The 26,686-nt window shown below is 45.5% G+C and overlaps 3 protein-coding genes across 3 annotated transcripts; 1 reads left to right on the top strand and 2 right to left on the bottom strand.

Annotated features, from left to right (window-relative positions):
* Nucleotides 1-1,346: 1,346 nt before the first annotated feature.
* LOC119389959 (ATP-dependent DNA helicase Q5) lies at nt 1,347-4,871 on the bottom strand. The gene has a single exon (XM_037657427.2). The coding sequence runs from the start codon at nt 4,405-4,407 to the stop codon at nt 1,429-1,431; it is 2,979 nt and encodes a 992-aa protein (XP_037513355.1). The 5' UTR covers nt 4,408-4,871; the 3' UTR covers nt 1,347-1,428.
* A 73-nt stretch (nt 4,872-4,944) lies between these two features.
* On the top strand, nt 4,945-10,322 carry LOC119389963 (bolA-like protein 2). Its single transcript, XM_037657434.2, has 3 exons — nt 4,945-5,166; nt 5,506-5,600; nt 9,875-10,322. The coding sequence occupies exons 1-3, from the start codon at nt 5,101-5,103 to the stop codon at nt 9,987-9,989; spliced, it is 276 nt and encodes a 91-aa protein (XP_037513362.1). The 5' UTR covers nt 4,945-5,100; the 3' UTR covers nt 9,990-10,322.
* Nucleotides 10,323-13,770: 3,448 nt separating this feature from the next.
* Nucleotides 13,771-25,987, bottom strand: LOC119389960 (GPN-loop GTPase 1). The gene is made up of 13 exons (XM_037657429.2): nt 25,874-25,987; nt 25,388-25,510; nt 24,711-24,804; nt 24,069-24,108; nt 22,096-22,162; nt 21,201-21,238; nt 21,032-21,110; nt 20,283-20,423; nt 18,462-18,691; nt 17,020-17,059; nt 16,404-16,488; nt 14,193-14,285; nt 13,771-13,929 (listed from the first exon to the last, which is right to left on the bottom strand). Exons 2-13 carry the CDS (start codon nt 25,484-25,486, stop codon nt 13,829-13,831), a joined length of 1,107 nt encoding a protein of 368 aa, XP_037513357.1. The 5' UTR covers nt 25,487-25,510; nt 25,874-25,987; the 3' UTR covers nt 13,771-13,828.
* Nucleotides 25,988-26,686: the final 699 nt, after the last annotated feature.

The raw sequence follows: 26,686 nt of genomic DNA, 5'->3' as shown, positions 1-26,686 counted from the left end.
TATTCATTCAGCAAATTGCGTTTCCGCATGCTTTGTGACATCTCCAAAGCACCCAGGTTCCTAAAGATCGGAAAGCAACAAATACAAAAAAAAAGGGCTTAGGCTGAAATCATTAATCAACAAAGCACTCATAGACTGTCTTGTCACAATCCACATATCACAATGTGCAGTTCCTATTTCTGCAAGTTTTCAACACTAAGACAATTTCAGCATTGCACAAAAAAAAAGCAAACAGCTTTCCATCTAGCAGCAGTGGTCTATACCATGTTGGCTTGTGCTTTTTTTTTCATGAAAAGCCAACGCAGGATAAAACTAACCAGAATGAAACCTTTTACAAGAAGGCACCGTAACTTTTACCGGGGGACTACCAACATTTACTGCGATGTCATAATAAGCCTTTGCATGTGCTAGTCCATATTTTAAAATTTTTTTGGCAAAAAAAAATGTAGCAATGTTGTGATACCTGCTCAGCAGCCTGTTTTACACATTTTTACCCTGCTGAAAGAGAATGCCTATATACAAATAAAATATTTTTTTCGCCAACCAATGTGCCTGTTGATGTCGTTTTCCAAGTGAACATTCTGCCTGTCTTGTCTCTAGCGAGATGCAACTTCGTGCTGCTGCTTGAACTTTTACGAAACGAGCATCTCAATGGGTGCACAGTGAAAAGTGTTCCGAGGCCAGTAAAGATATGGTCGAAAGTTAAACGAAGTCGACATTGCATAAAACGTCGCCAAAAGCACCACTCTGCACTCACCTGTATAACACCCCATTACAGACGTCAACAATCAGCCTCAAGGACGCATAACGTGTACTGCAAACATCTGTAAACTGCATCTCACTCTAAACGTTAAGATACGTAATCTTGAAGATAAACTAAACATAAAATTTTTGGGCATATCCTTGCAAGAAACAATTTGTATTTTAACTTCCTGCACTAGCTCGGTCATTTTAACATGCATATCGAACACAGCACACTTGAAACAAAGGGTTTCAATAACATTAAACTTTCTAACCAAACTGCCTCCACATCAACAAACAAGTTGCAGCGACCTGTAACCAAATAGTTCTTCGAACACTCGATTCGAACCATGTACTTGAAGAAAATTCTACTTATTCGTTAACACCCCTTTAATGCCATAACATAGTTTTAGCTTCCAGGAACTGCAAGTAAACTGTACAACATCGAGCTTACTTCAAAGGTGAATGATCAATGCACATTTGTATAATGAAAACGCAAAAAAAAAAAGGCCTATTCTCCATAACGACCAAATGGCAATAAACCTTGTCAAAAGCAGATCTTGCATAATGTTAATTCGATCTCAAAGAAACAGAGTGTAATGTTAGCAACAACCATTAAATTTGTGCTCTCACTGGCTTGAGCAGAGAGCCAGACTGGAGCACAAGCTGCACCGTGCAGAGCGGTCCTTAGAGGCACAGCTCGTCCAAATCGCTTTCAGTCACAACATCCTTGCCTTCAAACAGCTTGTCAACTGCCTTTGCAGCGGCCCTCTTGCTCAGAGTCTGTTCAGCAACCAACTTGTGCGACAGCAGCTTGCATATCTTCTTGAACAGATCCTTCGAGAGCCTGTTGTCTTTGTACTTTGGGTAGAGGCACCTGTTGATGTTTCGTGCGGCTTGGTTCAGTTCTTCTTTGATGTTTTGCTTTTTCGGACTAGACTCTTTTGACTTTTCCAAGCTCGCTCCGTCGCCCCTTTCGCCGTGTTTCTTACTATGATGCTTTGATGACTCCCTTGCAACTTCGGAGTTCCCAGACGTATCGTGCGATTCCGAATTCTCCTGCGCGGGGTCCGTCTCTGTCTTCTTGTGACGAGGAGAACCCTCTACCTTGCCAAAGTCTAATTTCCTCTTCTTTTTCGTAGGGGAGCGTTCGAAGAAATACCGGATCTTCGAAGCTGATGTCTCCTCATCCTCTTGCTTTGGGCTAGAACTAACGTTTGGAGGAGTTGGCGTTCGTGAAGCAGCACCGCTGGATCCTTTGCTGATCGGTGAACTTTTTTGTGCCTGATTGGCCAGCTTTGAAGCATGGAAACCACTGCTTTCACTCAGCAAGGAATCTTCTGAACATTCTATGTCCACCGATTTCAAGTCGTCAGCGGCAGCCTTCTCAATGTCCCGCACCGACTTGTTGGTACTGCTGTTTTTCTTGCTCGGTGTTCGTGAAGCAGCACCGCTGGATCCTTTACTGATCGGTGAACTTTTTTGTGCCTGCTTGGCCAGCTTTGAAGCATGGAAACCACTGCTTTCACTCAGCAAGGAATCATCTGAACATTCCATGTCCACCGATTTCAAGTCGTCAGCGGCAGCCTTCTCAATGTGCCGCACCGACTTGTTGGTACCGCTGTCTTTCTTGCTCGGCTCGGGTGGCGAGCGCTCATCATTCTCGGCGGACGAAAAGAAATCCAATAAGGTGTGCAACCTCTCGGGTGGCTTTGCCTTCTCTTTGGTTTCATCCTTAGGTTCACGACACTTCAAAAGAAGGTCGTGAAGCTTGACCGCTCGGGTAGCTTCCCTTAGCGCTACAAACAAATCTACCAGCTCCTTTCTGTACAGGTGCACGTTTTTCTTCGTTTTGAACACGTGAAGTTCATGCTCGGCGGCGCAGTTTCTGATCTCTCGAGGGGTCAGCTGCGGCTCATCGTTGAAGGTTTCGTATGCAGCGAAATTCATCTCCATCTCCCCTTTCAACTTTGTTAGGTAATCTTGCCGCATCTCGACAGAAACTTCTTTGATGGCAGAGCATTTGGGCTCTAGAACAGAGCAGTTCTTGGGAATAGTTCTCTTCTTTGGCTGCTCAGACTTCGATCCACGACGTTTCTCAAATTCATCCTGAATGACTTGTGAAAGAGCAGCGGCTGCTTTGCCACTGCTTTCACCATCACTCCCACTGTCCACATCGTAACACTCTGTGTCCATTTTCTGGCCGTGCCTCCCACCCCCATAAAGTTCGTTATCAAAACCATTGCTGCTTTCCTTCCTAATTGTTCCAGTGAGCAGGGTAGCCTGGAATGATGAAAGCCTACCTTCTAGCTGTTTTGGCTTTGTACAAGCATCACAGTTTTTTCCACAGCCTTTCAGATCGTCTCCAAATTCCCTGCAAAGCACTGTGTGGCGACACGTCATCCCTTCGCAGTAGCTGGCCATCTTCTCAAATGCTTTGGTGGCCATCTCTGCAACAATCTTTGCCCTTTTTGTCTTCGCCCCCTGTTCGTCTCTTTTCAGCAGGTAGGTAATGGATTTCCTGTCTTTCCTGGAGTAATAAATTCGGCAGTAAGACGGCCTTCCATCGCGACCAGCCCTGCCAGATTCCTGATAGTAAGCCGGAATAGACTGCGGAACTGACCAGTGCGCTACAAACCTTACCATGGCACGGTCAACACCCATTCCAAAGCTTACTGTAGCAGCAATTATGGGCACTTGCCCTTTGGTCCATCCGTCCTGGTTCTCTTTTCGCTCTGCAGCCTTCATACCTCCGTGATACGGTTTTGTGAGAATGCCAAGGGACGTGAGCTTCATGCTGACTTCCTCACAGGCGTCCCGAGTCCTGCAGTACACTATGCCGCTTCCCCTCTTCTTTGGGTCTTCTTCTTCCCAACCTTCGCCGAGGGCACGGATCGAAAAGTTTTTCAAGTTGTCGAAGGGCTCGTCAAGCGCCTCCTTGAACTCGACATCGTAGTAAAGGTTAGCTCGGAAGCTAGACGTCTTGAATATGGCCACGGGTTGCCTGAGCCTCAGCTGTACCAGAATATCGTCGAATACCTTGGCAGAGGCTGTGGCAGTGAGGGCGACCATGGGAACGTCGGGAAACATGTCGCGAACTTTGCCGAGTTTGAGGTAATCCGGCCTGAAATCGTGACCCCACTCGGACACGCAGTGCGCCTCGTCCACTACAAAGCGCGCCAGCTTGCCGATCTTGTAAAGAGCGCTGAGGACAGCCTGGAACTTTTCGCTGGCCACTTGCTCTGGTGTCACGTACAGAAGCCGGGTCTCCGGGCTCATGCTGGTCAAGTCTCGCCTAACGCGCTGCCGTTCCAGAGAGCTCATGGTCGAGTTGATGGTCTCGGCGCGGACCTTCAGGCTCTTGAGTTTCTGCAGCTGATCCGTCATGAGCGCGATGAGCGGTGACACCACCACGGTAACGCTGTCCTTCGGAGTCACCACGGCAGGTAGTTGGAAGCACAGCGACTTGCCAGCTCCGGTCGGCATGGACACGAAAACGTCTTGGCCGCACTGCGCCACCGCTTCGATCGCCTTCTTCTGCAGGCCGCTGCGATAAGCTTTGTGTCCAAATATTCTCGTCAGGGCATCGGCCAGGGCGTGCGACAGCTTGTCCGGGTTCACGCTCGATGCCGGCTCCATGGCTTCTCCCTCTTTCGAGTCTGACATGACTTTACTATCACTACAGGAACAGCTCAGTACCGTGGGCACCTGCGTCCTGCGCGAGAGGAAACCTGGAACGTCATCAGTCTTCTAGAAGCACTGCACGCGCTATTTAGAAAGCGCCAGCTCGACCATTCCGCTGCAGACGCGGCGCAGCGGCCGCAGCCTACGGCCGCAGCCGCTTTCGCCGTATTGCCGATGAAAACAAGCACATCCTTGGATCTTTCTTGGACAACACGTCCACAAAGTTGAGGGTGTTGTTTGATGACGATGCGAAGTAGGCACTTGGCAGCGCTGCAGTGTCCAGTTGGCAAAGGTTTCCACTTTTGCCAGCGTAGAGGCTAGCGTCGGGCGAGGAGAGTCTTGGAGCGCGTCGGAACACTAAAGCACAGCGAGTGCGAATAATAATAACGGATGCGCTCCAGGCTCTTCGTGTACTGCCAACGCTGCGCGCGATGTGACGAACGATTAGCGATTAGGAGATTGGAAGGAGCAATAGGGCAATAGAGTCATAGAGTGGTGATGAGGGAGCAAGGCCGCAGAGTTCAGATAGTTCAAGCGGTTCAAGAACCTAGCAGGGGGCGCTGATCGACTTCCCGCAAAAGGCGCGCAAGCGTGTGCTAAAGCCGCCGCCTTCACAACTTCTCTTCCGCATAAGTGAACGTGACGGCATAAGCATTACTTTTTTATACAAACAAAATGCCTGTTTATACGAAGGAACACATACAGGAGAAACTGCAAAAAGAGCTTGAAGCCACTTACGTGGTGAGTGATGGTTCGGGAGAGCGCCTGCTGAGCAGCATGCTTTTGCGCAACGTGATCGATGAATGAACCGTGCTGTGTGATTACTGCGTTCTATTTATGCGCCATCCAGTCAGAAAGAGAAGCGTGGCTGATATATTGGTTACGTAAAATTATATCACGCACTCGCGCAAACTGCAGTCAGAGAACAAAATGCGCGTGGTATCCCCTCAGTGTGCAAGTAAATTCTAAGCAGGAAGTTACGAGTGTCGCGAAATAATACACTTGTAGCGATGCTTAAGTGTATATATACGCGTGGTTTTATTCAAAATGGGAAAATAAATTACGTGTGCTGCGCTGCAGGACATTGAAGACATTTCGGACGGATGCGGCGCCAAGTTCAACGCTATCATTGTTTCTCCAAAGTTCGAGGGAAAGGCGCTCTTGGAAAGACACAGGTAAGTGCTTTAAAATTTAGCCTTATTAGAAGCTTGTTTTAACGTTCACACATATTCAGATATAAAACGCACGTTATGTAGTGCTGCTGACTACTACTGAAGCAATCCACGACACGAGTAAACAGCTATGAAAACTCGATGGTACGGTCGGGTATGGGGATTTTTTTTCTTTTCTTTTTTTTTAAAGTTTTCTCGTTACGAATATAATAAGCGCTGCAATGAAATGGGTACCTTAGTTTCTGTGGAGTGCACAGCCAGTGCTTGTGGTAGCAGCCGTTATTTCTGAGTGTTTCTGCACCTAAAAGTATCCCGGGTCACTTTGGTCTCCATTCTGTCTATTTCTTTTCGGTAGCAACATGCACTCGCTAAAACACAGCCGAATCGAACAGAATTGGAACGCCACTGCCTTCTTTCAGAAACAAGGCAACTAGTATCTGTAAACAGACATGTTCCAAGTTTCACAACGTTTTTGTGGTAACTCTGCGAATAGCAGCGGCAGAACATAAAGTACCTTGGATACTATAGGATGTACATTTGTGCCATACAAAGGACGCATTTATGGTTCTTACTCTCAAACGTGGCATTGGCACGTTTTCATATATGACTTTTGTGGACGGACAATGCTTGGAATCAAGCCATGCACCCCGCACCCTCAATTGCTTGGTGTGCGAGGCGAGGTGTAGCTTGGTGAAACACATTCTTGAAGCAGTACACCACAATTTGCACCCTTACTCCAATTCAATTTTTACCACTTAGCATTCTTTAACATGCTCGTATATCTAAGAACACGGGCATTCTTGCATTCATCAAAATGTGGCCACCACAGCAAGTAATGTGTAACCCATGACCTTGTGCTCGGCACCACATCACCTTGGCGGGTTTTGTTTTCCTTGAAGTTCAGTCAGATGGCATTGGCATTCCTGGGGTGCTATTTTGGACACTGTCAAAGTCCTCCATGTTGTCAAATTCACAATTTTGTCAGCTCTTTCGATCTGGTTTAATTTCAAAAGAGGCGGCGGCCATAATCAGACACAGGCCACCTGATGTTTCGCATACTATCGCATGGTTCCCGGCGCACATGGGAAACAATGTACATCCCAGCAAACCTAACCCGAATGAGCTAGTTCATGACCAAGCGCGAGGTCTCACATTCCGCTATGGTCCCGATGCACTAGACAGTATGGGTTGTGAGCACAACTCCGACCCATTGCTTTCTTTTCACGAAATCGTTAAAGGGACACTAAAGAGCAAAACGATTTTTCTCGCATTAGTAAAGTAGTCTTCCACAATACCAAAAACACCACGCTTGCTGCGAGAAGACGCTTAATAAGTGAGAAAACGCGCTAAAAGAAAATACAGGTGGTGACGCCACCTTGGAATTCCCGCACCATTTGCCGTGACGTCACATATTTTTGACGGCGGCCTACGTAGTTCCTAATCGGTTAAAACGAAGTACATTGTCCTCTAAGGGGGCCACAGACTTCACATAACGAGTTTGTAGAAATTTCGTCAAGCCAGTGGCACCAAAATACGTTAAATGCTATTTGAAACCTTTTACGTCATGAATTACTGCTTCTTACGTTATCATCCTGACTGTCTTGGCTGCTGTACAGATCTCTGTAGAACTCTTCTGCTACCTCAACTATTCTATCCATATTGGTTGTGACCTTGCCTTCCTTGTCCCTTAATGCATACATCTGATTTTTGCCTATGCACAGCTTTGTCTTCGTAGCTTTGAGGCTTTTTCCGTTCTTAGAGAAGAAGCAGTAATACCCCAGAGGAATCTGACGTCCCACCAGTATTGACAGGAGATGTAAAGAAAGCCCGAAAGGGAATGCAAAGAGGCAAAACCGCAGGTGAGGATCAGGTAACATCAGACCTGTTGAAAGACGGTGGAGAGATTATGTTAGAAAAACTGGCCACCCTGTATACGAAGTGTCTCTCGACGGGGAAGATACCAGAATGTTGGAAGAATGCCAACATCATTTTGATCCATAAGAAAGGGGACGTCAAGGACCTGAAAAATTACAGGCCCATCAGCTTACTGTCCGTTGTCTACAAGCTATTCACAAAAGTAATTGCTAACAGAATTAATACGACATTAGAGTTCAATCAACCAAGGGACCAGGCAGGATTTCGTACAGGCTTCTCAACAATAGACCATATTCATACTATCAATCAGGTGATAGAGAAATGCGCGGAATACAACCGACCCCTATACACAGCCTTCATAGATTACGACATCAGCAGTCATGCCGGCACTGCGGAATCAGGGCATCGACGAAGCCTATATAAACATAATGGAAGAAATCTACAGCACATCCACAGCCACTATAGTCCTTCATAAAGAAAGCGACAGAATCCCAATAAAGAAGGGCGTACGGCAGGGAGACACGATCTCTCCAATGCTATTCACTGCGTGTTTACAGGAGGTTTTCAGGGCCCTAGATTGGGAAGAATTAGGGATAAGAGTTAATGGAGAGTATCTCAGTAACCTGCGATTCGCTGATGACATTGCATTGATGAGTAACGCAGGAGACGAATTACAGCTCATGATTACTGAACTGGATACGGAAAGTAGAAGAGTAGGTCTGAAAATTAATATGCATAAAACTAAAGTAATGTGGAACAATCTTGGCAGAGAACAACGCTTTGCGATAGGTGGCGAGACACTGGAAGTTGTAAAGGAGTACATCTACTTAGGACAGGTAGTAACCGCGGAGCCGAACCATGAGCGTGAAATAACTAGAAGAATAAGGATGGAATGGGGCTCATTCGGCAAGCATTATCAAATCATGAATGGTAGTCTACCACTATCCCTTAAGAGGAAGGTATATAACAGCTGCATCTTACCGGTACTTACCTACGGAACAGAAACCTGGAAACTTACAAAGAGGGTTCAACTTAAATTGAGGACGACGCAGCGAGCGATGGAAAGGAAAATGATAGGTGTAACCTTAAGAGACAGGAAGAGAGCAGAGTGGGTCAGGGAACAAACGGGGGTTAAGGATATCATAGTTGAAATCAAGAAGATGAAATGGAGATGGGCCGGGCACGTAGCACGTCGGCAGGATAACCAGTGGTCATTAAGGGTAACTGACTGGATTCCAAGAGATGGCAAACGCGTGAGGGGGGACAGAAAATTAGGTGGGTAGATGAGATTAAGAAGTTTGTAGGTATAACGTGGCAGCGGAAAGCACAGGACCGGGTTGATTGGCGGAACATGGGAGAGGCCTTTGCTCTGCAGTGGGCGTAGACAGGCTGATGATGATGACGTCATGAATTACAAAGTTCGGCGCGAAATTTAAAAATGAAACTTTGAACTTGGTTTTCTCCTCTAATAATAATAATAAGCCTATGGTGGTGAAATAAACTACACGAGAGTTCTCCGAGCACACTTTATCAATCTAAACCAATTCATTGTTTCTCTTCAGTGTCCCTTTAAGCACTATCAGCTTGGGCGCAGGAAATTCCCCCTCCCACACCCCACGCTCACTAGACCCCAGTCTTCTACGCTCAGAATGTTACAGACGGGATCATTCCCGTCGAGAGGTCAATTTAGCCACTTTGTTCCGGACATCGACCCACATTGCCCCGAGTGCAATGCAGAGTATTGCTCGCTAGCACACATGCTCTGGAAATGTTCTGCGTTACGAAATGTGCCTTTTAATAAACAAGAGGACTGGGAGGAAGCCCTCAAAAGCGGCGATCCCCAGGAACAACTAAGGGCTGTCCAAAGGGCCCGCGAACGGGCGGAGGACCATGGTCTTCCGGTCCCAACGTGGGCGTGGCCCGCAACTACGAGTTTGTAGTTCCTTTGGACCTTAATAAAGTTTGTTGGCTGACTGACTGAGCCCAGAGGTCTGCTACAGCTCCTCTGATTGGCTTGAAATGCCACCATTACAGAATTTGACAATAGAGAGCTTTAGAATAAGGTTCGTAGCATTTGAGTTGCTTGGGTATGTACGCTATTTTCTAAATATAACGTCCATACCCAGCAGGTTAGCATATGATGCATGCGCAGTGGCAACCAATGCTAATGCAAAACTTTGCATACCCTATTCTAGAACTGCCTAATATGGCAGAATTTGACAGTATTCAGAATAGCACCCATAATAGGGGACCAAACAGGTGAAACTGCACAGCCGCTAAAGTCCCTACAAACACCCAGAAATATTGTGCCTTTTTCTCCCTTCTGTTGAGCTTGTTACTCTACTCTGTACACTAGTGTTAACATATTGCGTTTTTTTTTTTTTTTTTTTTTTTCATTTCAGGATGGTCAACACTGTCCTCGCTGTAGAGCTGAAAGACATTCACGCCTTCTCGCAGAAGACCATGACACCTGCACAGTGGGAAGAGAAATCAAAAGCAGAGAAATCTAAAGGATAACCATTAATAATGGTATAAGTGATTAGATAAACTTTCTTTGCACATATGTTGCATGCTTTTTTGTAAACTGCCTTCGCTACAAATTCCAGCACATTTAATAAAGAAAGCAAAGTCTGACGTCACTTCCGAGAATTATTCTTCATTCTGTGGAAGAGACGCAGCAAGTTTCCGCTTCATATTTCCAATAGCAAATACTTTTACAGACTGTACTGATGTGTAGACGTATCCGTGAGAACACAAGTTTTTATAATGAAGCCCCATCGAAGCAAGAACCATATGCCAAATGTTTCTGTGAAGAGCTTAAGAAGAAGGAAGAATAAACGTTTATTGTTTTGAAACAGCGATTAAGTGTTCTTTTTTTCACCTGAGGTGGGCGGCTGTCTCAGCTTCAGGAATACTTAAAAATAAGGTTTCTGATGAAAAAAAAGAAAATTTCAAAAGTAAACTGCCAGGTGCTGCAGATGAGTATAAACGATAAAATCACACTAGGTGATGGTTAGTAAAATTAACTAATTACATACCCTTATGTATTATAATACACACCGTAAGCTTTCCTGGCATATCCACTTGCAATGGAATCTGAGCACAGCCGAGATCAAACTGAAGTACAAAACTAGAACACCAATGTACTTCATAGTGCGCTTCAGGAACAAACTTCTCAGAACTGGCGTCACCCTAAAAATTTGTTTGCAAGAGCATATGCCCTACAAACTACAATAAAGCAATTCATTAAACGTTCAGACCTCCCTGGTCTTTTAACCTGACAAGGAGATTACGTGTCGGGGCGACGCTTACCCAGTTTGTGGTTGTTCTCTGGCCGCAACAGTACCGCAGCCGCTATGGTGCATCATGCCCATTTTATGACGCCACAATCCGCAATGCAACAGCGACAGATTCTCTGTGGACTTGAACAGGTCTGCGTTTAAGCTGTTTTCACCACCTCCGTGCAATAGGCCTCTGGCCTGGCCAACTGCCCAACCTTGATCACTGAATTCACGAAACATTCTATCGTTCACTTTAATTAAGGGGAGACACTGGTCTCGAAACGAAAAGTTTTATTATTGGAGATATTGTAATGAAATTGGGTGTGTATATGTATTTCTTCCTCCTGTTTTCAAAAATATAATTAGTTTTCATGTACTTCAATTAGTTATCAAATTGTGAGAGCATAAGTGAAATCTAATTAGGTAATTTCTTACGGGTCATTAAGACACTTTCCCTCAGTATTTTTAGGTTCTGTTTAAGATGCAGCTGTAGCCAAAGACCTGCCATGTGGAGCTATACTATTTATATTGTCACTGAGATATATCATCATATAAGAACTTTCAATTGTATTGACACTGTGTCATCTTGAAATGCAACTAGCTCTCATTATTGTTCACAAAATTTCATGTGTTCATCTTAGCCACAAAAAAATAGCATAGCTCCACAGTCCTATTTCTTACGAATTCAACGGTATAAAATTTATCAAAATTACCTTACAGAAACATAATGAAAAGATCCGTAAGGCTGGTCAAGTTGGCAAAAAATGTGAAGCTGAGAAAATCGCGTTTGAAGTTTGACACGCACTGTATAAATTTCTAAAAGGAACCTTTAATCATAAATTTTATTCACATGTTCCCCATCTGTTTCCCTTCAAAACAAAACAGAAAGTGTCTTGTTCCACCCAAGGAATCATATCTAAAAAAATTTTCCAATGTGTAAAGCATGATCAAAACCCCACCATGACAAGCGGCTGGGGGGTTCTGGAAAAGCCATGGGGTATGAGGCTCAAGCGACTGGCTGCTCATATGTCTTTTCAGTCTTTAGGAAGAACCTTCTAGATGTTAGGCAGCATGTTACCCTGGGTAATAGGTTGCTATGCTTGAGAGAATACCTTCAAAGTAGTCCAGGACTGTAATCTTCAGTTGCACCCGTTTTGTGTCGCCTTGCAAGAGTCTTTTTTGTGTTGGTGCTCTTCAGATGAGTTGCATTTGCCTTGCGTAAACACAGAGTCTTTTTCTAGGCTTCGTCGAACAAGGCAATCCCCAGCAACATAGCCCAAACTTGCAGCAATGGACTCGTTGGTTGCCCTTCTTCCTTGGTTGTAGATGGCAACAGCCTCAGCGGCAGCTCGCTTCACACTTTCCAGCGAAGCGTTCCCATTCTTTGAAGTTTGGGTCCAGATGACTGAATGAAGACTCTCACTCGCGTTCTGGGTCTTCCCTTCACAGCACCGTGCCAGCAGGCTCTCACAACTGCTGGCACAGTGCTGCGAAATCACAATTGCTGCAAGAAAAAATAAGCTTTACCGCAAGGCCGTACTCCTTGTCCGTTGCCTTCCTCACGCTGAGACTTTTTGCGTCGCATTTGTCGCACTTCGCTTGTGCAAAAAAGTTATTCAAAACTTTCATATCGACGAGCAAAAAATCAGTCCCGGCGTCACCGGTCTGGCGCTCCGCGCTGACTCCAAGAAGGTCGAACTTGCGCTGGGTAGCCGACTTTCCAGACAGAACAGTCTTCGTTTGCGCCGATCTCTCAACTCGCTGCGCCTGCTTCGCCGTTGAGTAGTACGCGGCATCAACCCGAAGTGTTTCGCTAGTCGAACTTGGTCCCACGGTGTCGTCAGTTGAAGTTCCCGGCAGATCCAAAGGGTCCGGCCGCGACTCCAACTCCGCTGCCGACGGTGCACTTGTAGCCGGCGCCTTCTTGTTCCAAGCCCGTTTTTTACGGCGTCCAAAAGCTTGTTGCGTCGATGGTTTCAGACGAGAGTCTCCAGGCATCTCGATCGCGTGTAAAAACTACCGGCACAAAGTGGAAACACGATCCGTCGAGAAACACGCACGATCGCAAAAGCAGGCGCACACAAACGGACAGCCACGGCGGAGAACCCAACACAAAGAAAAAAAAAAATGACGTCGATGACGTGTTGGTCGCGCCAGCCAATGGGAGACTCGGAAAGGCGTGCTTGAAAAGCGCGCCGCGTGAGAGCCAATCAGTGGCCTGGAAACGACCTTCAGAAAACCCGCGACGGCGGCCGTTCTGCTTGAGCGACGCCATTTTGAGATGGCGCAAAATGTGCACAAAGAAAACAGCTTCAAATCTAGCCCAAGATGGCGGCGCTCGGCCCGCTGCAACGCTCATGGCGCGCGCGGGAAGTTCGAACAAATTTCGTCCTTTTGGGGACATTTTAGTGCTGCCGGGGTGCTTTGAAAGGCGATTTTATCACGTTTCCCGACCGAATTTAGCGTTAGCAATTTGAGAGTAGGTGCTCAGAAGTACAAACGCCTCGAAAATAAGCTTTGCGAAAAATCGATTTTTTGACCATTTTTGATCGTTCCAAGACCCGCGTCTCCCCTTTAAAATTTTTTACACCAATGAAATTTGTTCGTGTATCTTTTTGATACCTTTTTCAAAAAGAAAAAAATAATAATGACTGGTGAATTTTAGTTAATCAACTGCCAATTTACGTGATTTTGAGCTTTTGTGGATCTACCACATCTTAACAATTTTTAGAATTTTTCTTTTTTCCCCCTCAAACCCTCCCATAGTAAAAACACATATGCACCTGTGTTACAAGTGCTAGCAACCCACAATGATGCCAACAGTGTGAACACATCTTGCGTGTCGCTGCAAAAAAAGGAAGGCACGTGAAAAAAAAAAAAAAAAAAAAGGCGAGACGGTGCTGTCTCGTCGTCTTCATGTCCTGCCTGTTTGAAATGCCCAAAAAGCTGCACAAAATGCAGTACCTTTACAGCTACTAGCATACAGTGTCAAGGAAACATGGCAGGCCGAGATAAATTAAAATTATTTATGTACTGTACATTTCAGCATCTTGTCTTTGTCGTCCTTGCGCTCAGTCATGTATTTTCATCAGCTTGTGCTTGGTACTTCTTTGCACGCTTTGTTTTCTCCCGTTCAAGAAAGCTCTTGAACGACTCGAGTTCTTCCTTTTCGTCATCTGCAAAAAAGGAAAAGAATGGATGTTTAATCTCGGCAGCAAGAACTTCACTTGCATGCTCAGCCTAGCCCTGGTTGAAAATCTTCAACTGAAGTAACTGGTCTCGTGTAATGACCTTACAGCACTTCTTGCTACAGGCATATCAACACCTTTGTACTGCTTCAGACAACTTCACCCTTTCAAGAAGCTCACTCAGTAAGCGTTCTTTCCGTGCAGTGATTTGGAAAGGAGATTGCAGCAATAGCGAAATCTTCACATAGTACCTTCATCCTCCATAGGGTGTTCCTCTTCAGAATCTTCCTCATCACTCAATCCAGGTTGCACATCCACGCTTTCTTCACCTCCATGCACTATGCCTGAAGTAGTTGAAGTGCAGACAAGAACAATTGATCCATTCATTCATGATGCCTTTTAAATGAGGCTTCTATGCACAGCACAAACCACTTTTCTGGTTCTGCTCAAAAACCCAAGAATTAATCTGGAATGTTTACCGACTTAAGGGGTACTCCGGTGATTTTGTAACGTTCACTGACCTCATCAAAATTTTCAACATTGTAGTCTTCAGTGCTATGATGATATGTGCCATACGACACAGCTGCAAGTCATCTAGTCTTTCTGAAAATGACTTTTAAAAATTTATACCCAATTCCAGAATTGTGCCTTTAAATGTGGGCCACCCTGCGTTCGTAACATTTGTATCCTACAGTTTTCCTACCTCGCTTCGCACGGCAGTGGGTCAAAAGCTAACGGCGATCCTTCCGTTCTCAAACAGTCGCTGAAATACTTGTAGTCATCATCAAATTCTGAAACGCTGGCACAGCTCAATCCAGTGTAGCACATCGCCAACTTCTATATTCTAGAGCTAAAATCGTGTACTATGTATACACTGCAGCGGGGCATGTGATATCACTGCACGAAGCATCTAACCATATCAGTTTCGACACATCCTTTTTTGGTTTTAAAATTATTCACAAGTCTCTAAGCAAACTGAACTACTCTAGCTGTTACAGGACTGTCAATACTATTTGAAAACTGCAATATCCTAGTACGGTAAAAAATATGCCGGGGTACCCCTTAAAGGAGCACTGACATCAAATTTACGCATGTCAAGATTTCTGCATCCAGGAGTAGTTATCGACCCCCTAGTAGCGATTCGAGACCCAAAATGCAACTGAGGGACGAATAACTATCTGTTTTATTGATTTAGATCATTGGTATTTAGCACGATTCAAAGCAGCCTGCAAGCCCGCCATTTCATAGCGCTGGCAGCGCTCCCTCGCGGTCAATCCCAGACCGCGCCCCAGTTTACCACTTGTCCACAGAAAGGAGTGACGCGAGGATCAGCTGCTCAGCTAAAATTTCGTCTGCTAAACGTGCACGTTCAGTCATGCCTTGTCATCAGCATCGCCATCGTCGCCGTCAAAAGTATCGATTAGTGTTGAAGACGGCATTCTGGAACTTAGAATCACCGCGATACGCGACGTCGCGAATCATTTTCGCTTCGACCCTTTGCAAAACAGCGATTCAAAAATGGACGCCGTTCCAAGCAGCAACGAGGAGGTGCCCGGGGACGCACGCTTGGGCCATACTCGCTGGTGTGTCTCAATTAGCTATATCAGATAATTTTAGCGTGCGCAGCATTCCGGTATACGCAAAGGGGTCTATGGAACATCGGCATAGCGAATGCACACCAGCGGAGAAATAAAATACGACAGGTTTCTACAATAACAATTCTGTGCTTGCCAGGTTCTTCATTCCGCCGCCAGATGGCCCCACCTATCCGGCCTCTCACGGTTACGGCTGCAGTAACCCGGTATTACGCTAGCGCAAGGAAGTCCACGGACGAACTAACATTCACTAATAACGCTACGTACGTGTTACTTGTTAGCGATGATATTTATCTATAGGCAGCTCCACTTTGATAGCTCGTGGTCGTGTTGGCGTTTACCGTACGTGCAATGAAACGTCACGCACTTTCCGCTTTTTCCACACCTCGACGAGCAGGTCCGTACTACGCAGCGGTTCCCCGACATGCTGGCACGTAGTCGCTCCGATTGATTGCACTCGCGCTGAGGATCACACGACAAATCAGTCGATACGACAAGATGAATCGCAGGCACGGATCGGGACAGCAAGGCGATCCACTGGCTGGGAGTGAGAGCCAGTGAGAGCGTCGCCTGGCGTCGGCGGCACAATAAGTACACTCAGATCATCGACGTCATTGTTACTAGCGTATCGTCACTCAGGATGGTATTTCCGGAATGTATCACACTTGTTACGTAGCACTAGTGTCGATGTCGCAGCGTGATCAATCTTCCGTTGAGCTTTCGTACGCTGTTTGCCCTCGAAATAAAATTACTTCCACACGACGGACGCCGTTCAAATTTGGCCAAGGATACCTATGCATACCGAGCAATCGAATGAAGGGCACATCTCGACTTTGAAATTTGATGTCAGTGCTCCTTTAAACTCACCTGTGAGAGGAACACTGTCTCCTTCAGCAACATCCAGCCTTAACCGTTCCAGCTGCTTCTGCTGGTCGGCCACTGACGCGTCTTCCTAAAAGCGCAGAGGGGGAGCCTCAACGTCAGTACAACATGCGAAGCATGCAGTAGACAAGTGCTCTGGGTCTTCATGATGACGCATGAGAGCATGTTTCAAAATCACCTGTGCAATGCCACATATTCTCAACTATAAAAGTTCTCCTGCTTTGGAAAAATAAGTACTCATTCAAGATGCACACAGTTTTCAGAATTGCATACAAGTGGCGACTGTCGTGTCACTCGTTTGTAATGCTGAACAAGTAAAACTCTTGATGTTGGATAGGAACTATGCCTACAGCTGAAGTGATCCTGTAGGCTGTACGACTATGTCCATGGATGAAACCGCCGCTTACCCGCGTCTCCCCTTAAAACACTAGCTCAACTATATATAGGCTGTGAGATATTATAGACATATAGCAGATGGAAAGAATTGAACGGCCACAAAATTGATAAAACTTTGTATAAAATTCAAGGAAATATCAAGGATTTTGACCCCCCCATGACAGAAGCTTTAAAACTTCTGGAAAAAACGGTCAGAATCACTCACCTTTTTCTTCTTTAGCTGCTCATACTCTGGTCGATAAACACTGCAAAAAATAGTGAAAAGGCTTAAGTAAGACACCACCACTTACTCCTTTATTAGTAAAGATGTGAGGAATAAATTCTTCTTCCAGGTGACCAGAAGAATTTCTAGGAATTGGGTGCCTTTAAAGAACATATCACATTCTAGTGATCGGTGGAAGCAGGTATTTTAACAAAGCTGTACAGTTTTCTTCAGAGATTCTTGAAAAAAAAAAATTATGTCTGCTTTATCAAAACTTCTGCTTGACAAAGTGCACCCTGCATATATATGAAATCTATATATGAAAGAATTTAGAAGTAATTTGTGAACTAGAAAGCACGCTATTCGACAGAAGAAGAAATTTAGGAGCTCTTGATGAATTTAGACACTGAATAAAATGGATAATTAGTGGCTCAGCCACTCTGAGTTAATGGCTAAGTATATTATTTTGTTCATTACTTCATTGCTTGTAATTTTCTTGTAATCGTTAATTTCCTTGTAATGAGTGCTACTTTTTATTTGATGAGATAATCACCAATAAAAATGTTTCCATGTCCTGAAGAGCATCCTACTGCATTGCTAACAGAAAATTTCCACATAACATGCAAAAAGAAAAAAAAAATGGCAGGGAGTGTGTAGCAGTGCCAAAAAAAAAAAAAAAAAAACCACCCGCTAGTGAAAGGGTTAGAAGCTATCCACTCTCTTTAGCTAATACCATACCAAGAAACATAGAAAACTTTATTAAATTTTAATTTCACTCTGGCATGATGCAGGCCTACTATACTTATTCTATCACCAGAAAGGTGGCAACAGATGTGTAAATGAGAAGAAAGGAGCATAAAAAAGAATGCAAGCAGGGCATAGAGGTCTGGGTACGCAAAGGCGCTCACTCGCTGGTTCACCGACCTCAATGAGTACGTACTCATTTCAGTGTTAGTGACAAAGTGGACATATGTGAGCGAGTGCTGTTATCTATGTATGGAAGCAACAATGAAGGCTACGGATTGTTGACGAACAAGAATGGGCTTCAGTAGGAGTGCGAGTGTGCTTGACCACTAATGCAACTGAGTGACCATTTGATTTGCTGACCTGTGGTATTCCTAAGGCTTCCCATTACTGTACTATCTGCGTCAAATGAAACCCGAACAGCGGCAAGCCTTCGCAACGGTACAGTGCGCGCCATCCTGTCATCACCACTGACAGGCGTGCACATCCGGTTTGGCCGCACTGCACATACGTGCCCGTCCATGGTGATAACTGGACGGCACGCACTGTACCACTGCGAAGGCTTGCCGCTGTTCGGGTTTCATTTGACACAGATAGTACTATATCCAAAGAGCAGCGCACACTATTTCGTACGATTTCACTAGCGATTTGTTCCCACTGCCCTCGAGACAGCAGTCGAACTCACAACTGCAGCTACTCACGTGTCGTATTCGTGACGAGCTTTCTGCAGGGCCTCGATGAACTCGAGCACACCTTTTCCCGTCACAGCGGACACGCCGACGGCGTTCAGGTTGGCATAAAACTCGTCGAGCACGTAGCTGAGCGAACGACTGAGGTTGGAGACGTGCGACGTCTCGCCCTGAAGCGCATCCTGAAAGACCTCGAAGTCTTGCATCCACTGCACTGCAAACTGGTGGTCCACCACATCAACCTGTATGAGACGCAGGGAGCATTAATCAAAAAGCCGCACCTCCCTGAAGGGGATCGTGAAGAAATGCGAATGCATTTGGGTGCACCAGATGAGTGTGCGATTAATTAATGAAGAGAGACGAGAGTGTGCACGTAGAGACGTAATGCTCGAGTTGCATTGTGTTACACTTTGTCCTAGTGGTATCATTGCCGCGAGAGATTAGACTTCACCGACTTCCATCGCTATCAAGACACCAAAGCGCGCGCTCCCTGCACGATATGTATAGGTCTGAGCGCAGACAGGAGGAGCGCCCGAGCTCTCTCTCCGCCGAGCGAGCTCCGCGATGCGAGCGCCCTCACCGAGTACACTCCTCCTCTCCCTTACCCTCCGCTGCTCCGCGATGTGAGCGCCATCACACGCCCGCGTGCTCCTCCTCTTCCTTACCCTCCGCCGCTCACCACCTGCTCCGGTTGCTAGGCGCAGCGCAGCTGTTGCTAGGGGCGAGGAGGAGCGCGCGCGGAGAGATAACTGTGCGCATGCCGGCCAGGGACGCAGGACAACCGCCGACTAAGAAATGCATTCGCATTTAAAACACGCTGAAGGACAAATCAATCGCAGGAAGAAAAATACTTTTGTCGACATCACTCCAACCAATTACTGATGAAACAAACAAAATAAATTAACTGATGACTTGACAACGCCTTTTTTTTTTCTTTCTGTTCACCATTTCCTCTGTTGATTTGACTACAACAGTGAATGGCCTGTATGAAGCAATAAAACGGAAGGATGAATGTTGTGATCCATGTATTTGTAGCACGAAGCTACCAAGAATAGCTACATATTTCTCAGAGCTTCCTAGCTGATGAAAATGTCATCCCCATCAACGATTCAAACCCAAGACTGAAGACTTTCCTGGACGTTTACTCTTACATCTGAGCTAGCCAGGAGGTAAGCAGATCAGCGTCAGTTAATCTGCATTCGTGGTTTCTTTAGCTTCGTGCTGCAAATGAGAGGACGACTGCTTCTCCCTTTAATGAACATTCCTACACCTTGCAGGCTTTCACAAATCTGGGACTTCGTAGCGATGCCTTTCGCGATGCTAGTGTCTTTTCATTCTCTTCAGGCTTCGTCATTGGTCAGAGTGACAGTCCGCCTGTCACTCTAACCAATGACCAAGCGTGAAGAGAACGAAAAAGCATCAGTGCCGAAAAAGGCATCGCTACAAAATAGCAGCCCCGATTTGTCACATTTAAGGCAATAAAATGCAGCTTCCTGCAGTGCACGAAAAAAGCTACACATAAATAAAGGTTCCCACGTCCCTCTCTTATCATTTTTAACCTAATAAATGGTTCGAAATGTTTGCAACATCATGTAACATGCAGTGAAGTACCATCACGTTTGTGCACTCTGCACCAGCTTTTCATCTAGACCAAAAAGAATATGAATCCGGCTCTTCCATGCCAACTAGGGATGTGATTCCAAATCCCCAGATTTCAAGGCCATTACTGAGAAATTTTCCGTGATGCACCCACAAACAGGGCCACATCCGTGGGCATTTACCCTTCAGAAACGCAGTTGCCTGCAATTGGTAGGTGATCATAAAGCAGCTCACCTTGTTCATGGCAATAATAAAGGGCAGCTTTGTCCTGTAGAGAATACTGCATGCGTAAAGCATGTTGGACATGAATGTGACCGGGTTCGTGCTGCGGACCATGTCCATCACGTACACAACCACGGTGGGAAATTCAGATGCCTGGAACGAAATGGCAGCAAGCAACGATGTTATCACGTGTTGGAGAACACCAGGTAAGTCATGGAAGGGTACAAAATAAATGAATGAGCGACACAAGAGATCCTGCTTGTGGAAAAAAATAAGAATAATTAGGCTGCCTAGAAGTTGTCTACTGGCGAATGTTCTTATGTCAATCTTTGAATATGATAAACTCAAGAGGGTTGCGATTTGGGCTAGTTGGAACAATTCATTCACACACTGCATCTCTGTTCTTTCTTGGCGTCTTTTGTTGTGCAAGTGCACTTGGTACTACTCAATCTTTAAAGTTACTGAAAGTGAAGCATAGAAGAAAAACACACAGAACTGATTAATAAAAGAAATTTTGCTGGAGCCAAGATTTTTAGCAGGGGGAGTTTTCTTCAGAGCAAGTTGCTTTGCCGAAATGTTAACTCCAGCACCCCCCCTTGTTTGGCCCCTCTTAATCACTTCATTACCTGTCACCCATTGAACCTTTATTCTGAACACATAGAACAGGTGTATTGTCCCTGGTTTTCTTTGTGTTTGAATATTTCTGCGTGTGCTATATCAACTCAAATGCAAACAAGGACCACAAGTTAGCCTTCACGAACCAGAGTTTCCGTGATGATGTTTCCAGACGCAGACCAGGTGAAGACTTCGATCTGCCCTGGTGTGTCAAAAATGACATACCTGCAAGCAATGAGGTTGCATGTGATTGAAGAATTTGCTTAAACTGGTACCGCAAGCCATCTGCTAAAACAAGAGGGGCTTGTGACTTACTCGAGCTCGGATCTCCTTTTGTGTATGAGCTGCATAACCTGTGGGGCAGCAAAGAACCATGTAAAGAACCCACAGTGAATTTAGACAGCACCTAAACTCTGCCCTGTGCTTACTTCGTAATTGCTATTTTGGCACCATGCGCTTTGACTCAACAGTAATAAATTTACATGGCTGCAGGCAAGAAGTTACTCGCAACGCACACAGGAATCATGGCATAATGAAAAATGTGTTGTTCCCAGACAATGTAGCATTTGCAATCCACGCCACTCGGACAGATGTATTGTAAAAATTTGCACACAGATGCGCGGTAAGGAAACTAGAGCTGCATGTGCACAATGCCTGTCGGCAACAGAATACGGAAAGTTGCCCATTCGTGTGCAAGACAACTGAGTGAAGCACAACAATGCATCTTGGCCACGTGTATTGCAGCCAAGCCGACTGCATCTTGACCACATAGTCACTGTTTCTAGCCATGCAGCGTGGCTATGCTGGATTTGTCGTCCACCTGGCTGCTGCGCTTCTGAGAAGTTGTAACGCACAACTAATTGTGCCTACACACTGGAACAGTTTGCTCATATGCAACTTACACTTACGCAAAGACTCATTCAATGTGAGTAAACACACTCTCACTGTATTAATTAACTATAAAGGCTCTTGCATAATAAAACAAACGAGAAGTTATCGAACAAGGTATGTTGCCGGAGCCAACGTTTCGACAGTACTTTTCTTCTTCAGGGCAAGTGTATTGTCCAAACATCGACTCTACTGACCACCTTTGTTCGACAAACTCAATGCAGTTCGAAGCCTCCAGCAAACTGTGAACTTGTGCCTTGTTTGGAGAATGAAAATAATGAAAGGGAAGTACCACATCCTAAGAAGCTATCTGAAAACTTACCTGGTAGAAACGAGTGGAGAAAAGGTTGAGTGATGTGACAATGGCACCATTGGGACCTAAGCCATACCTGTAAACACAACAGCTAAGGAAGCAAAGAAACTGCAAGTCTCTTAACTACACAAAAAGCCTTGCACACATAGAAATGCCTTCCAAACACTCAAGTAATCTACACAAGCTATAAGGAAGCCCAGTGTGTTGAGCAAAATTGAGCACATTCATGTATACTTGTGTGAATAAGGATTGTGTTTCAACTTTCTTCTGGACAACGGTCGCAGATACAGTTCACAGAAATATAGGCATAAATATGCAATACACGCAACATGCAACACATGACATCCACAATAAAATTAAAAGGATAAAAGCTGCTAAATAAAGAGCTAAAAACAAGCAACAAGGGACAAGAAGGTGACAACATGAACACTACTTAATTTTTTGAAAGATGAGAGACAAGGCAAAAAAAATAGAGGACCCCAAATTTAAAAAAAAACCTATGCATCCCACAAGTTGTAAAGTTACTCAAGATTGGACAACCTATTTCTGGCTTGTGCAGTGCAACTGGAGGCTTGGTTATTTTGGACAAAAGCTGGAGGCTTGGGCATTTTGGACACACTGGAGGCTTGGGCATTCTGGACAAAAAAAGCTTTTGAAAGCTCATGTGCCGTATTGTCTTTAAACAGAACTAAAAACGTAACATCGGAGTGCAAGACACCTTCTTGCCTTTTGTAGCTCGTCCTTTAGTGTTCTTTCTTTTTGTAATTTGGCAACAAATTACCCACTTGCCCAGCAATCTACCCTTCTAAAAAAAAAGCTGTCAGGGCAAAATCAATTTTAAAATACGTACATGTACAATGTGACATGAACAACAAATATAGCAAAAGAGCAAAGAAATATTTGTGGCACTTAAAGGGCCCCTAAACCACCCAGAGGTCGAAATTTAGTTGTGGTGTTGCAGTTGTACACGAGTCTTCAAGAAACACATAGCCGTGAAAACCGTGCCAATTGGTTGCCAAGGAAGCCCATAAGCGCATGATCCATTTCCTCGGGGTCTCAGTAAAGTTCTCCCCCCCCCCCCCCATCTCTCTCCCACGTCAATGTATGTTATACAGCATGACGGGAGAGGGAAATAGCGACCGGGCGTCACCCAATGCAAATTACATAACTGGTGGCCCGTTTAAAGATTCCAACCCATTACAAAGGGCTGAGCCATAATTCTTCATCGTCATCAGTCGTCGCGTCAACAAAGTGCACATAATGCCTTACAGACGTGTAGCTGGTGCCTCGCTTCTCCGCGGAATGACGAATAATGGCTTAGTAGGTGATTCCCAACTTCACAAAAATTGTGATTTATGGCGTAGTGGGTACCTTTCTAGTGTACTTGTATAGTAGCCCCAAGAGAGCTTAACGGGCTCTAGAAACGCCGCTCTTCCAGCTTTCGCTGTGACTGTGCTGCGGTTTCAGCGCAGGCCTGGCGTTTTTTCAAAACCATGCCATAATAGCGGAGCTACACGTGTTTGATGATCCAACAGCGTCCCTCGCTTGCTTCGCTCTTTCCTTCACTATGCTTCGTTCATCGGCTCGTCTCTCCTCCTGGCTGAGTGCTTCTCACCGTGCAAAGAAAAAGAGCGGAAAGCGTGCGTACCTGCGAGCAGACGAACAGGTTCTTTTTGTGGATGACAACCAGACGTGAATGTTGACGTAAGGGCCAAGACTGAGGATTAGCGAAATGCCTAAAGAGGAGAAGGAATTGTTTCTTGGAATTTGTGGCGCACCCACGGTTTGCAGCGCTGCCGCGTTTGGCATTGTTCATCTTGATGGCATTCTGAACTCAATGAGTGCTTTAAACTTAAACGTTAAAAAAATTATCAGAAGTGGTCTAGGGGCCCTTTAAGATGTGCATCACATTTTCCTTCATGGGCACTGCTCCGCTCACATACAACCATACAGGCGTGGTATCATGTAAAGTTAAAGGATACTGTTTCATGACTTCCTTGTACTTCACAGTGTCCCTGATATCTGCAAATGAAAAGTAGAATTTTATGTGTGAGAAGAAAAGATGAGGTATACATGTTGCGCATCAATGAAAAATATTAAAGAATACTCAGTCTTATTTTAGGGCAAAGCTGCGCAACAGCGAATCCCACAGGTTTAATCGAGGGCAGGCATTTACTTAGTGCACAGTGAGCGCATGTGCAGCACCCTGCTTCTCTGAGAAGCCCACTCCCTGCCTCTGGTGTTATCAGATACTGGCTCCGTTGACCGGAAAGATAGATACAGGTCGCCAAGCTAAACACGCTGTTATTTTGAGCGAGATTTCTTATGTGACCTAGGATTCCACTTAATAGTAGTAGTAGCAGTACTAGCATGAAACAGGCCTTATACACTTGTAAGGCAAAAACTTGGCATCTGGGGCACAGAAGCTGCCGGAGAGCCTAGTGCTCAGAGAGTTGGCAAATATCAAAACAAATAAAGATGACAGTAGCACATAAACAGTGACAGGACAAGTGGCTTGGGTCCTAGATGAACTACCTCTAGTTTGCCATTATAGCAGTACCTTGCGTACCTACACTGCATGTTGTTTGCTACATAAACAAGAACTCTGAAACCAATGTACGCACCCACATTGGCAGGGTATGGAACACGACTGCAGGCTGGGTCCAGGTTCACAACGTACGGCGGTCTTTTCACAGTATGCAGATGAGCTGTTAACCGCTGCAATAGGTTCAGCAAGATCACAGCACAATTTGCAAAACAGCCTATAAGTCAGCCTTGGAAGTGCACCCTAGGCCTCCTTGGTTACTTCCAATTCTACTTCTAAATCGAAGAAAACCTTGTGCTATCTGCCCAATGCTTTACAGACCACACCACTCCTGGCTAGAGCATAGGAGCGGTGCACCGCATAGGGGTAGAAAAGAAAAGCAAAATATGATTTGCGGGGTTTCTGGGTACATGGTTCATACCTCCATCCACACAGGGCTGTCCATGCAAGCTAGCAGTACCTCAGAAATCTAGCAGGTAGGAGATCCTGACGCTTGTGCCTTATTAAAGGTGACATATCGTAATGAAACCAGGTGGGGTTTGTAATTAATAGAATGAATAGGCGAGTGATCTGAAATGATTCACAAGTGATTGATCCTCAGCACATGAACGAGGATTACAGACAGAAACGCGATTACTCGTGTCAATGGACCCTGGATAGACTTTCCTCCCATAAAAATGTACCAGTGAAAAGAACAGCAAAATTTTAAAAGCAATAGCCGTAATGACAACAAAAGTGATACTAAGTATCGCGTACCTGTACCCACGTCGTTTTGCCAGATCCTGCCATCCCCAGCACAATGACACAGGTTGGCAATGGCCCGTCATTCTGGGGCTCTCCACTGCCACTGGCCATAGCTGATCCAGGTAACTAGTAGTCCTACATCCATTAAAAGAGAATGAAAGCTTTGGTCAGGTACGCGCTTATTTAACGCAAGTCTGACCAGTCTCAATCAACAGGAAGAAGTGTGTGATTGCGATTACGTGTGTGCTTGCGACAGGAAAAAAAAAAAAAAAGCTAAATTATACGTAAACAACTAAGTAACATCGCACTGTTTTCTCAAACAATTTATCCAATAGGAAAGAAACGCGCTCGCAAACGTTCGTGAAACGACCGCAACCAACGCCGCTGCGAAGAAGCTCTGCATCGACGTAACTTCAATTAAAATATCGAATCAACAGTGCAACACTGAGCGAATTGATTAATCGAGCAAGAGATAAGGAAAGACGCAAGAAAACTCACGAGGAATGACAGTGCAACGCACACGAAAGCGCCAGCTGATGTGAGTGAATACACGTGAGAGAGCGCACACATCAACAAATGCGCGCAGGAGCTGCAGCGACTGGCGACTGTGGCCGGTTGCGGCTTGTTTTGGCTTGACGTTGTCACAGCGGAGAAGCGTTTTCGCTTACCACGACCTACTGTATTACAATAATTAAACACAGTTTAGCCCTCGTAAGATGTTTTGGTTGAAGTGATTTCCGTGAGATAGGTAACGGGGGGGGGGGGGGGGGGGTCACCGATTACGATCCATCCTCCAATCGCTCCTTGAAGCTGAAATGAGAGGGCGAATTCAGTCCTTTGACAAATGCAATGACTTCGCCAACTTCATTGTCACACATATCGCCGCGATGCTGGCAAGGGAAAAGACCAAGGAGGTTGAAAAAAGACCTCCTTGGAAAAGACATACATGGTTCGCGCGAACTCTTGTGTGACAACTGGCTGTGAGCGAATGGGCACGCTTTTGCAGGACTCCAGTCGTACTGCACAGGGGCGTAGCCAGAAATTTGGGTTCAACCGTACGTGCGCGCTTGTATATATGTAAAAATTTCGGGGGGTTGAACCCCCCCCCCCCCCCCGGCTACGCCCATGGTACTGCAGAAAGCAATCCGAGAACCTTTTGATATTGCTATCTTCATCTTTCATTTCTAGCTGTACGTGCGCACACGCGTGCGTAATTGCTGATTCGTTATTTGGAGCGGCTGGCCTTGGATGCCGGGTTTCATAAACAACTTTGCAACGCCAGAGCCGCTGTAGGTCCCGGCTCGTCGTCGC

The sequence above is a fragment of the Rhipicephalus sanguineus genome, chromosome 4 (genome assembly GCF_013339695.2).
Source record: "Rhipicephalus sanguineus isolate Rsan-2018 chromosome 4, BIME_Rsan_1.4, whole genome shotgun sequence".
NCBI classification, from domain to species: Eukaryota; Metazoa; Arthropoda; class Arachnida; order Ixodida; family Ixodidae; genus Rhipicephalus; species Rhipicephalus sanguineus.
The sequence above is the reverse complement of the archived record's forward strand: the minus strand, read 5'-3'. Positions and strand labels throughout refer to the sequence as shown.